The sequence below is a fragment of the Anas platyrhynchos genome, chromosome 6 (assembly GCF_047663525.1).
Source record: "Anas platyrhynchos isolate ZD024472 breed Pekin duck chromosome 6, IASCAAS_PekinDuck_T2T, whole genome shotgun sequence".
NCBI lineage: Eukaryota > Metazoa > Chordata > Aves > Anseriformes > Anatidae > Anas > Anas platyrhynchos.
In genome coordinates, this window is record NC_092592.1 from 28943247 (window position 1) to 28955851 (window position 12605).

The window sequence follows — 12605 nt, forward strand, 5'->3', positions numbered from 1 at the left end:
TGACTGCTGCTCCAAACAAAGTGGGTAGCTGCATTTTGGATTAGTCACAGGTTTGTCATAAGACGGTCAGAGCGCCCATCCCTGATCTACAGTAAATTAGCTTAAGCCCTGATGAATTAGATTAGTGACTCAGGGGTTACCCAACAGCACAATGCATCTTTTGTTCTAGATGCTGGTAGAAAATAGCATTTTGGGGTAATGGCAGGTGTGTGCAATAATTAAGCAGCCCAGATACATTCCTAGGCTACCACCCAAGTTAGAGGGAATACACACTTCGAAGTGGTGTGATGCTGTCCCTCTTTCACTGCCACAATGGGCTTCAGCGTTTGTCTATGACCTCAGGTAATCCAGGCTGTGATAAACTGCCTTGCCTACTGATATAAAAGGGGACAGAGTTAGAGAGAAACTACTCTTTGCCTATTGTGGACATGCGGACAACACAGGTCCAGTTGGACGCATTAAGTTTAACTTTAGGTAGTTTTGGCTTTATTCTCTTTACTATTAGCTTCATCTAAGCCTAAAACCAGAACAAATGCACCAGGAAAAGAAACAAACCTGGATTAAGTCTATCATTTTGCAGTTCAGTCTGGAGTCAAACTATACTGTCACCCTTTTCAAGCTGTCTTAAGCCTCTAGATAGACCCAGAGTGGACTCTTATAAGGGCACTTCAGATCAGGCTGTGGGGAATTACAATTAGAACCAAGGTCTAGGATTGTAATGTTGACATATCAGGGTTTGTGGAGCTCAGACTAGTCATGCTGAGGGCTTTTTTTTGTTTGTACAATAGTTCCATGCAGCTGGGTTGGGCCTGAGAGTGTGTCACAAGAAATGATTGGGGTGAGGCATTGTCTTGAAAGCTAGCAGAGAAAATTTGGATAGAAGCGTTTGGTTTATAATAAAAACAGTCTTACTGTCATGGAAGATTAACGTTGCTCTTGAAGGAAAATGGGTACAAATTTCTTGCAATAACCAAGCAAAAGCCTTTGAGGTACTACCATGTTCCTATTTTCTCACCAGGAGGCTGCTCTCTAACCAAGGCCAAGCGGGTGGCTGTACCTGCCCATGGACAGCAGAGGGGGCCCGACAATTACACTGAGCTCTGTGCCATTGCATCATTCCGGGACAATAAAATATTCAAAAGTATCCTGCTGGTTTTGATCGAAGCTTTTTGGTTTTCCTTTTCAGAGTCTTCTAATACTGGAACACTGAAACAGTCCTTCTCAAAACCATCAGAGGAAGAGAGACTTACCTGGAAACTGTGCTTTTTACAACAGGAAAATAAACAGAAAGCTTCAAGGAGAGCAAGAGGCTCTGTAAAGCAATTGCTATTTTTTCCCTGCTCAGTATGAAAAAAATAGCTTTGAGAACTCAGTTTTCTCTGTAACTATCTACCAGTTTCTATCTGCTGTTGACTGGTAGAAAAAACTTAACCTCTGGTGGAGCAGGGAGAGTACTTCACCACTGTGACAATACACACCAGGCCTGATGTCCTGCATCAACTACATACAAGTTCTGGCTTTTATAGTGGCCCAATTAGGAAACAAAACGTGTTTCCAAGAGAACTTGCTAATCTGTAAAATGGACAGAGGAATGATTTGCCTTCTACAGAGGAGGTGTTTGTATTTGTTAATGGATAAAAGACAATAGAAAACATATTGTAATTTGTTGCACTCACACAGCCTCCAGCAACTAAGCTCATCTTCAACTGCTCACCCTGTAACAGCTACTCCCACCAACCCCCCAGAGAGACAAAACTTTTATTTCCACATGTAAACCATGTTAACAGCTGCGCTATTGCTTAAGATAGCCAGTTGGGAACTCAAAAATCATTCCACTTCACTCACCCTTTTTTCTCTGCAGGATAACCATCACAGATCAGGTCCTACAAGCACTATCATAATTATGATGGTATAAGGAGAAAAGCAATTTAAGAGTATATGCCTTATATTCTAGTCAGTCATTTATTCTTTACTACATTTTACCCCACAACTAGCTGCACTCCAGCAGCAAGTGATCCATGCTAACATGTTCAGCCCAATGCATTGACAAACTCTGTATCAATGTACCTGTGCAATTAGCAGCCACTCAAGGCAAGCACTACCTTTTGTAATGGCAATAAGACACCATATGCTTCAGGAACAGGGTAATTCCGAAGTCAGACGAGGTATATTACATGAAATGAAGTGGATTTTGTTAGACTGAAATCCCTACCTGTAAAGAACAGCCACTCGAACTCTGCACTTGCTTAAAACCTACAGAGAATACCCTACTGACATAAGTGAATGTTACTGTTGGCTTAATGGAGGTGAGGATTTCACTTTTCTGCACTACCGCTTTTGTGTCAGCTCCCATGTAGAAACTGACCTAGCAAGATCTGCCACCTACCCGAAGTGCAGAGCAACTGCTATTAGTTGCTGACCTAACCTCATTGCATTTGGTTCCTCCCAAAATTTATGTACACTGAAAAGATACAGATCTTAGATAATGGCTGCTCATTTCAGATCTGCGAGGTTGCTTCATGCTAGGCACATGTGCTCTCTCACTCTCTCTCTCTGCTCATAGGAAGCTGCTCCTGCACTTCTGCTTTTAGCTACTCTGATGAGCTACACAAGTAATTTAGCTTCGAGTTTAAGGGTAAGGACAGGAAGTGTACCTAATCCAGCAGCAGCAGGAGAGATTGTCATCAAAGTATCAGCACCAGCTCATAGCTCACCAGAAACCTGACCACACCAGTACTTACGCCTGGGTTTTCGGCAGTCCTCTTTAACCACATCGAGGGTCACTTTAAGCAGGTCCTTATCATAGTCAGTCACCTGGAGGTAACGGAAAAAAATGGCAATTTATAGTAGTCTATTTCACAGTAAATGGAGCGGATGTTAAAAAGGATGTATCATGGCCATACATCAAGGCCACAACGTATTCTAAACTTACATTGTCATAACTACAGTCAGCAAGATATGCTGCCTCCAAGATAAATAATGCATGTTAAATCTTCAGTTATCTTTTGAGCAATGTTAGCAGCATTCAGGAGTTAGGAGAAGAACATAAGATACCAGAATCAACCCAAAAGAGGGCATCCAACTCAACAGAACACTGAGTTTTAACCTAAACCTGACAGAGACCTGTCCCAGTCTTCAGTGTGCTCTGTCGCATCAGCATACAGTTAAGCAACCCAGGTTGAACACAGACTGCACCTAGAACAGCAGCAGTGCTGAAGACTGGCACTGAGTTACAAGAAGATCAGCTTGGTAGGTGACAGAGAGGTATAAGTAATAGTAAAGAAAGACGTAGATAAGCCTTTGGAATAAACAGACAGCACTTGGAGGTCCAGCTTCTCTTCCTGAAATATTTCTACTCTGAAACTATGAAATAGTCAAAGCATTGAATATGTTTGCAATCACAGCTCAATTCCTTACATGGTACAAGTCCTTGGAGCTACTAGGTTTCTGGAAAACCACTCCTTCTTCTTGTAGCATCTTTATTGCTTCCTTAAAAACACTGTGAATCCTTTTGGAGCTGGAGTCAGGTTTTGAATTCACCTGGATGGGAAGAAATGTACACAGCAAATGGTGAGAAATCTCAGCCCAACTAAAGCTGATGGCAAAAGCTCCAGAAAATTTCAAGAGCAAGAGAACTTCACGTCATTTTGTTCCACATTTTTCTTTATTTGGTAAATCACAAATCTTATTTGTTACATGCAAACCAACCTGTTAACTTCATCAGTTACATATGAACTAACCAACACCTCAGTCTTTAAAAAAATATAAATATCAGAAGCTTGTGGTTTCGTCAGAATTGTACAATCTCCTAACTGCTGTTTGCAGCTATGTGATTATGTACTGAAAGCCCCCTTCTTTTGGAATAGGCCTATGATGCTTACAGAGAATTTGACTGCTTTGATGGTATTTCTATGTTGTTTTCTGGGAGTGAGGGGTATATGGAAAGAAGCAAAGATCAGCGCTTTGTAGGGTGATATTCAAGAGGAATCCAAGTGCTAGGAATTGGATCTCCATCTCCTGATACCAAACTGAGGCTGTGTCCAAAGAAAAGAAGGAAACTGGTAAGAATAATATTTGTTTCTTGTCCCCTGCTTTCCAAATTTTTACAAGTATTTTAGTCACGGTTTTAAGAGTCTCTCCACAGCCCTAATGAAATGTCAGGAGAAAGAGCGTGCAAGAAATTAAGATAGATATATGAGATAGGGAAACAAAGGATGAAGGCTAGAAGGCAGGTGGGAAAAAAGTCTCTTGTGAAGGGTTCAGGACACTGCTAGCAGAGTAGGAAGTAAGAAAAAAAAAAAAAGGAAAAGCAGGGTTTGTTTGGAGATAGAGCAGAGCTAAGACAGTGGAATGACAGCTGGGGAAGTTGAAGGAAATAAAGAATCAGCTGTGGAGAGGAGAATGTATGGGCAGATAAGAGCTAGACCATTACATTCTTTCCCATCTTTATCTGTCCCGCTGTTTCAACCTTCCATTTATCTACAAAGGCTGCTTCAATTCCCCAATTGTTGTTTCCACATCTGTTGGGAACACTCTGTGCTCCCTGTGGTTTCCTTTGAGAGCAGAGCTGAACTGCTTCCCACAAGCGAACATGTGATGAATGGAACCAGACCACACCAGAGCAACCAAAGCAAGAGTTGCCAAGCCCTTTCTTCATCTGCCACCATAAACGCTCCCATCCTGTCCTGAGCAGAAGTATCAGCCTTCGTGTATCCTACTTCATTCACCAGGGGAACTCACAGAAATACTGGGAGTGAATCAAGCAACCACCGTGCACCAGAGTGAACTCACATGGACACGTGGTGACAGACACCAGGTTGGTAACGAAAGAACGTCCCTTCACAAAGCATTACTTCCATCCATTTGTAAGGCTCAAGTCCAACTCGGACTAGCTGTAAGCCTGGGAATTGACATGCCTCACCAGGAATGGTTTAGGAGATCCAACAGAGATATTGGCATTGGCACGCTCTACAGCTTTCTCCACACCCTTCCCCTCAATGTTTCAGCAGGCCATAATCACAGCTCTCTCACTCTTTCTTTCTGTCCAACAACAGCAATCTTTTTCCTCTCAAATCGTTAGTCAAAAATAATTACCTTGTAGTCCAAGGCAATTACCACAGAAGAATAGCTATTATTCTGTCTTTATTTGGCTTCAAGTTTTCTCCTGTTACAGAAGGATTTTAGTGTTTGAATGTTTGCTTGTCCCCTGTCCACCACAGCTGTACCAGTACAACTACAGACACTATTTTTAACTACAAACCTGACCTTACATCTGGACACCATTCCCCTCACACCATTAATACCTCCATCATACTTTATAGTGCTGCTTCTTATGAACTGAAGAAACAAACAAAATATAGAAGAAAGGGATTTTGTTTATTTGCTTTGTAAGTGAAGAGTGAATACTTTCTCTTAATTATTTTTTTTTTCTTCAGGACAAGAGGCAATGGGCACAAACTGAAATACAGAATTTCCAGCTGAATATGAGAAAACTCTTGTTTGCTGTGAGGGTGACTGAGCAGAGCACTGGAACAGGTTGCCCATGGAGTCTCTTACTCTGGAGGTATTCAAAACCCACCTGGATGCCATCCTGCCAATGTGCTCTAGGTGATCCTGCTTGGCAGGGGAGCTGGACTAGGTGATCTCCAGAGGCCCCTTTCAACCTCAACCATCCTGTGAAAAGCACATTCACATCGCTGTACCTAAAATGAAGAGGCTTTGCCTCTAACAAATGCAGGAATCTAAAGAAACTGCTAGCAAAGCAACCACCTCAAGACTCAGATCAATTTTTAATGTGAAAGCAAACATTTGGCGAGGGGAAAAAAGATAAAAATATCTCCAAAGAAGCAGGATAATTATTCAGTTTGGCTTAACACTGAGATCCCGTCAGAAAAGGGAGATAATTAAAAACAGGCTCCGTGTGAACTGACACACAGCTCTGCCTGGATGGATACTGAAACAGAATCACTAAGAAAGTAAGTCAAGAGATTGACAGAGAAGGCAGAGAGGCAGACTTGGGAGTGAGAAAATAAGGAAGAAGCTGCTACATATCAGCACCCTCTCATATGTGCTGCAGAGTCTGAAAAAAAGGTCTCTGTGGGAGAATTACCTCCGAAAAACAGATGAAGGCTCTTCCCCTATCCAGAGACTTTAATATTATCCTGAAATAATGGGAAAAGTTTTTGTGTTTTTGTTTTCTAGCATGCTCTAGAACATGCTTCTGCCTCTCTCGCCCTCTGAGTAAATCAACAATTTGACAAAGTTCTTTGTGAACACCACCTAAAGTTATTTGATCTGTTTTTTTGGTCCACCCAAAACATCTCCAATTTCTCGTCCTGCAAGTCCAAAAGTCAATAGCCCGTCTCCCTAATACCTCACCTTTCTTTTATGCCAAACCAGACCCTCTTTTCTTCTGGACTTGCACAATCCCCTGAGAGCCAGTGTACACCGAAGTTTGTGATTTTGCCTTCTTAGCAGAGATCTAGAGGAGGCTGAACGAAGGCAGAAGAAATTTGGGACAATAAAATCCTACCTGATTTCACATTTCTGCTTTTATTTCAGGAGGAGATGGAGAAATGCTTGCATTTCAACAGTTACAAAGATGCGCTTATAGGTGTTAACATAGCTCCTTCCAAATCACAGCTTAACAACCATCACTTTACTTTTACAAAGCTTATTATCCAAGAAATTCAAAGCATTTGCAGGTATTAGGTAGTTTAAAAGCTGATCTTAAGCACTAGTGAGATTTGAATCTGGATTTTCAATTTCCCTCTCGCAACATTCACAAGTCATTTTTCAAAGTGTCTCCCTTCAAGCATGCCTTAAGTTTCAGGTTCCCTCAAGTGCTGACAGCAGGGGTTCTCCCTGTCCCTCTCAAATCAGGTCCCTTTTAAATAAATGAAGCTGGACATCCAAGCACAGGACCACCCTCAAATCATTCATCACTTTTGCAAAGCACACCCCCTTACACCCCGCTTGGAGAAGCAGCTATTGAATAATGATTTATCACTACCCCCCTCCCACATCCAGCAAAGCCAACAGAATACTTGTCTCCAGAATTACGTCAATATTTTAACCAACATATTCCAGCTGGTGAGTCTCACATAGTTTAGTGGGCTGGTGCTGTGCAACCAATTATTCTCCGGTCTTTAAAGCAAAATAAACCTCCTGCACAATCAATAATAGGTCAAAGAATGAAGTGGTACAGGAATTAGTTTGAACACTGAAAGTATGTAACCTTTGGCTCATTACAAATCACAACACACCCTGACGGTGTTAAAGTTTCCTGGTATAACCACACACGTGATACTACTCATGGAAATTGCCCTTTGCAATTTCTCATGCAACATTTAAGCCTTGCTTTAGACAGGTGATAATTTTAGTAATAGTGATTCTGGATGTGTCAGCCCTGGGCTCCTATAATAAGCATTGCAATACACGTATTTAAAGTAGCAGTGAAGCTTCCTGAAGAGGCAGGAAGAGAAGAAAATAGCATCAAGAATGTATAATGCAAAGCACTGTGATATAGCTACAGCACAACGTACATGGCCGGGGTAAGTGTAACACTGTAAAACTCCCTGCTTTTTCTACTTGTCACTGCTGACCTTGAGATAATATTCAAATCAAGGGAAGTACAAACAGTAGGGTTTGGAAAGCATTACCAAGTCCAAGATAGTGACGTGCACGAGCTACAATGATAGGAAAACAGCACACACTATAGCTAAGGCATGGGAGTAGTACATCAAAACGGTTGATCAAGACTGGCTGGTTGCAAGTCAAATTTACTCCAGATCAGAAACTGGATGGATCAAGTTCACATGAGCATTTTTTTTCTCTAAACAAACAACAACAAAAAGCCAGGCCATTAATTGTCTAAGTCCAGTAAGTACACTCTGTTCTCTAATCACAAGATGACTTTTCCTTTCTTCTTGCTTGTAGTTTTCCCTGTGGTACCCACCCCTTCAGACTCAAAAGACATTTGTTTTAATGGAAAGGCTACCAATTAGGAATAGAGAGGACACTGGTTATGTGAAATAAAGCTTTACTAGTTTTAAAAATCAAAACAGATTTGTTAATTTGTAATTACTTTTAAAAATGTTGAGTTCTCTTACCTCTGTAACTATAAAACTAAAAGTTACCTAGTTTGAGCAGAGGACATGATTTAAGTTCTGCCACATGCACCTGCTAGAGGGAAATTTATTCTTCTGGAGGACCAAATGCTGGGGAACCATTAGGACTGGAACTAGATCTTCTAGAACATGTGTGGAACATGGACAGGGTTTAGATACAGTAATCCTGAAAAGGAACAGAGAGATGCTGCCTACCTCAGCTACCTCCTTCCATCTTCACCCCCCTGTTCCACTCCACTGCCAATGATTCCATAGCGGCTCACCACCACCCTGGAGGAAATTTTCCATGAGAAGATACCCTCCCATGTTGAGAAACACTGTGCAAATACTTTAAAAGACGGGAAAGAGATGAAGGGATTGCACCACATCTCCTAGGAGCACAGAGAAAGGGAGAGAAAGTCAATAAAAGGGTTTAAACAGCAGCTGTGCTACAACATTGGAAACAGGAAAAAGTGTAAAAGACCAATTATACTTCAAAACATCCCGTCACAGCCAGGAAAAGTGCAAGAAGTGAGCAGGTATGTGTATTGTACTGTGGCTTAAGGCTTACAGTTTGGTCCACTCACCTATCTCATGCCTTGGTATATAGGCATGATATAAAATCATTCTACACTAGCAGCACCTTTCATCTTTTCTTGGTTTGAGGAAGATGCAAAACAGAAGACTACACAGTGAAAAAGAAAGGAAGACGTAAAGGAATCAGATCTATCACTTATTTTTGTGGATCAAACCAGGTACTCGACCCTTTGCCAATTATGGGAAGTGACGTCTTCAAGGGACAGGGCAGAGGAACAACAAAATACATTCCCAGAGCACTACTGGGAGCACTCTCAAGGCATTCAGGTCACTTGACAACTGAATGTTCTTTCTTATGCAAAGAGATATAATCCTCTTTGCAAGGAATTAATACCAAAGGGCAATGGAGAGAACTGCAATTTCTAAATAAGCATCTGTGTGCCCAGATTCCTGGGACATATACTCACACCCTTGCATCAGGGTCAGGAGCAACAGCTACTAATTAAGATAGTTCCTCATGACTACTAGCAAGGCTGATGCTGCGGGGAGCAGGGGAGGAGAGATGGAGGTGCCTTTATGTTTGCTCTGCACCAGTTCCTTCTTTAAATGGCTTTGCAAGTCATTCATCTTAATCTTTCTATAAATGCTGAAACTTCAGAGACGGACATTTCCAGTATTAGTCACAATGACCACTACTTCCTCTTATGTAAAGTGTCTGAGGACTTTTAATGCTCTTCCAGCTGGTTTAGAAAAATACCCTGTTCCACATTGGATTTTCTAGTATCAAACTTTTCAGTTACAAATCATAGTAGTTCTTGTCCTTGCTTATATCCATGATCATTTTAAAGCAAACAAATAAAGCCTTTAATAAAAATAAACCAAGAAGCAGTTAGCAGAAGCAGTTCACTGAGGCATGAATAGAGCTACTTTTTATCATTATCTGGCTTTTTTTTTTATATTAAAAAAAATGTAGTAAATTAATATTATCTACTAATACAACATAACACTTCTAACAGTGCATGTCTGGATCAGGCACTGAAAATGACTGCCATGAATTTCTTTCTTTACAGAAAACCAAAAAGCAAACAAGTGAGTCATAATGCTCTGGATTCATGTTTCAGTTGCTGTTGGTAATTTGTTAGAATCCGTAACTCCTGGTTTTGCAGAAGTTTACCACTTCACACCTGTTGAGAATCAGGCTTGTAATTTACCCAAATAACAAATAAAACCATTTTACGAAATGCTTTTTGTTCTACCATTTTGTAGTTGGTTGAGAGCATACTATCTCACTGGGAAACTTCTTAACAATTCAGCTACGTGCACTTACACATAAACTGATCTAAATGCAACCATCTGACCCTTTCAGTCATGACCTTTCACAGCTAGGGATGTCCAACAACAGAAGTGTTTAACAGAGCATTTTTTCATTCACTCACTATCTCCTTTAGAAAGCCACATCTATACTAATATATTGAACTTCAAATGAAATAAGACAAAGAATTGTCCTCCCTTCTCCTGAGCCAATTCAGGATCTCAAATATCTGACCCAAACAGCTTGAGTGCCTTAAGGAGATCAGTGACATTTTTCACAGCTCTAGGTAAGGCAGTGCGCATTGCATACTGTAAGGTTGCTCAGCCCTAATACAACAGAATTTTCTTGTGGCTTTCTTCAGTCCAGCTTCAAATACCCCACGTGACAAGGTTTCTCAGGCCGTGTAAATAATGCATGCCTAAAACTAACGATGATGAAAAAGCACTTACAGTTTTTGAATCCTCTGAATGCATCAGTCTCTTATCTGATTGTTTAGAATTCTTGGCATTATTTTCCCTACCAAAAACTTGAAACAGGTACAGTCACTCACCTGACAGCTGCGACTGGACAGTGGCTCACCAGCCAGGGACACCAGAGTATCTATCGTTTCCAGCTCCTGTTGGTAAAAGGTCTGAATTTTGTTTTCTAGCAGGAAGTCTTTCACTTTCTCATGCAGAATATAAATTGAGAAATCCAAACCCTCTGGGCCACTGCAAGGATACAGAGAACAGGTTAAAAGGGAAGAAATACACTACTGATATTTTTAGATCACTTGCCTAATGTTAGCCTGGTAGACCGGTTTTCAAAGGTCAGGAGGCATTTTATCGCCCTTAAAGAATTTGAATCTGAACCCTTAATTAAAACAGACCATTTTAAAATGCATTGAACATCCAGCTCTTCCTCTTCAATCATTTATTGAAATAGTGTTGGGATTTTAAGATCTGAAGTCTCTAAAACCACACTACATGCATCAGACCTGCCAATAAGTATCCAGCTACCCTTAAGCTGAATACAATAACTTGTGTTTGAATTAGTTTGAGGTTACGCAAATCATGATTCACAGACAAGGGCAGCGGATTCAGGAATATTTTGATTGATGAGCTCTTTATCCATATATGTAAAACAAAATCAGCCAAGGTTGCTCATCCATTTAATTCGTTGATCTCGCCTGCAAATCTTGCTCCAGACTCACTCCTTTAAGAGATGCAAGAGGCCCGTACACAGTATTTTACTACCTTCCTAGTATTCATTTTAGTTCAGCTTTATACTTCTTTTCTCAGATTATGAGCAAGTATCTCATCTGTATGGATCATCAATTATTTAGAGAAAAGAAGACTACTACTAAATGCTTGTGCAGAGACTAAATCACAGTGGGGCCCTGTTCCATCTTTCTCTGAAGTTAAATATCAAATAAGCAATAATAAAATCCCATGCTTTGCCTTTAGACCAGTCTGCATACCACATTTACCTCTGTCCCTCCCCTGGGCTTTGGAAAGGTTTATCGTAAACTTCTCTATAGAGACAAGGGAGCTCCAACAGCCTTGAAATCTGAACATCACACACAGGATCATCCACTTTATCTGGAGCGGAAAAAAGAGCAGACAGACTTGTCTTTTAAACAAACATACCTGAGGCAGCACAATGGAGTGTCACAGGCCAGTATTAAATCGGCAAATTTTGTTTGTTTTTGTTGTTATGAAAATAAAACCATAAAGGTCACTCCTGCTTTTACAGTTTACAAGGCAGTAAATGACCACAGCGTATTGCAGACTATGCTTGCATCTGAATAACTTATTAAACTGGAATTTGTGACCTATATTTTACCTTTCAGCAGTCTTTACACATTAAATGAAGTTAGCATATAGCAAGAAGTTTTGTTTGTGCCAATCTGAAACCAATTTAGAGACCATTTGAACTGTGTGGCTCTCCTTTAATGAAACAATGGCATTGTTACCAACCCTTGAATGGGTTATATATTCATAAAACTTCTGTTTGGAAAAGAGGGTTGACGTTCCCCTCAGATTTTAACTACAGCTGAAAAAACTAGAAACTTTCTATCTGAGCTACACAAGGCTTTTAAAGACAGGCTTCTCCAGTTACACAATAGCACAGGCACTGAGGAGAATAGATGTTATGCAACTGGAAGCTCCTGGGATACAAATAATGGACTACTGTCCAAACAGCTGTCGGATATGTGCCAGAATGACAAAGAGGAATGCTTCTCAGTCATTCTGCAGAGCCAGATAGTTTAGGAAAACTTGGGCTTTAATGTAAAAATGTGACAATAAATTGCTGGCTGCCTGTGGAATGGATTATACGGGCTGCAACAAACAACTGTTTCTTCAAAGCAGCAAACACTCTTGATGAAGCGTGACACAGAAGGTCATCAATTCCCTTCCTATGGGTCTTGGTTGTTCTGCTTCAACACAAATAAAAACAAAGAGCAATTCACTACCAAAGATACCCAATCATAATATCTGGACAACCTTCTTGTCACCTTCATAGATTTTCCAGGAACGCCTCATTTACGGGCAGTCTGATCCCACACATTAAGTAGTGTATTTTCTAACCTTACACTGCAAAAATTAAAATAAAGGCATACAGATGAAAATCTCTTTAGAAAAATGAGCTGACAGAAAATGAAGTGA

General features: G+C 40.6%; 1 protein-coding gene and 1 long non-coding RNA gene across 10 annotated transcripts in view; one reads left to right on the forward strand and one right to left on the reverse strand.

Moving 5' to 3' along the window:
• STN1 (STN1 subunit of CST complex) overlaps positions 1-12605 on the reverse strand; it is a 41152-nt gene that overhangs the window by 2017 nt on the left and 26530 nt on the right. For 8 of the 9 annotated variants that reach the window (XM_027459906.3, XM_038181212.2, XM_038181211.2 and 5 more), the window contains 4 exons: positions 11426-11537; positions 10508-10667; positions 3418-3540; positions 2742-2814 (listed from right to left, as the gene is read on the reverse strand). In XM_027459906.3, the coding sequence (XP_027315707.2) occupies positions 2742-2814; positions 3418-3540; positions 10508-10667; positions 11426-11537 (468 nt within the window). Of the gene's footprint in view, positions 1-2741; positions 2815-3417; positions 3541-8324; positions 8501-10507; positions 10668-11425; positions 11538-12605 lie in introns of those variants that run through there. The other variant, XR_003497908.3, reaches the window with a different exon arrangement.
• LOC110353376 (uncharacterized) lies at positions 94-1465 on the forward strand. Its single transcript, XR_002403803.4, has 2 exons — positions 94-342; positions 1187-1465. It is a non-coding gene; the product is annotated as an uncharacterized lncRNA (long non-coding RNA).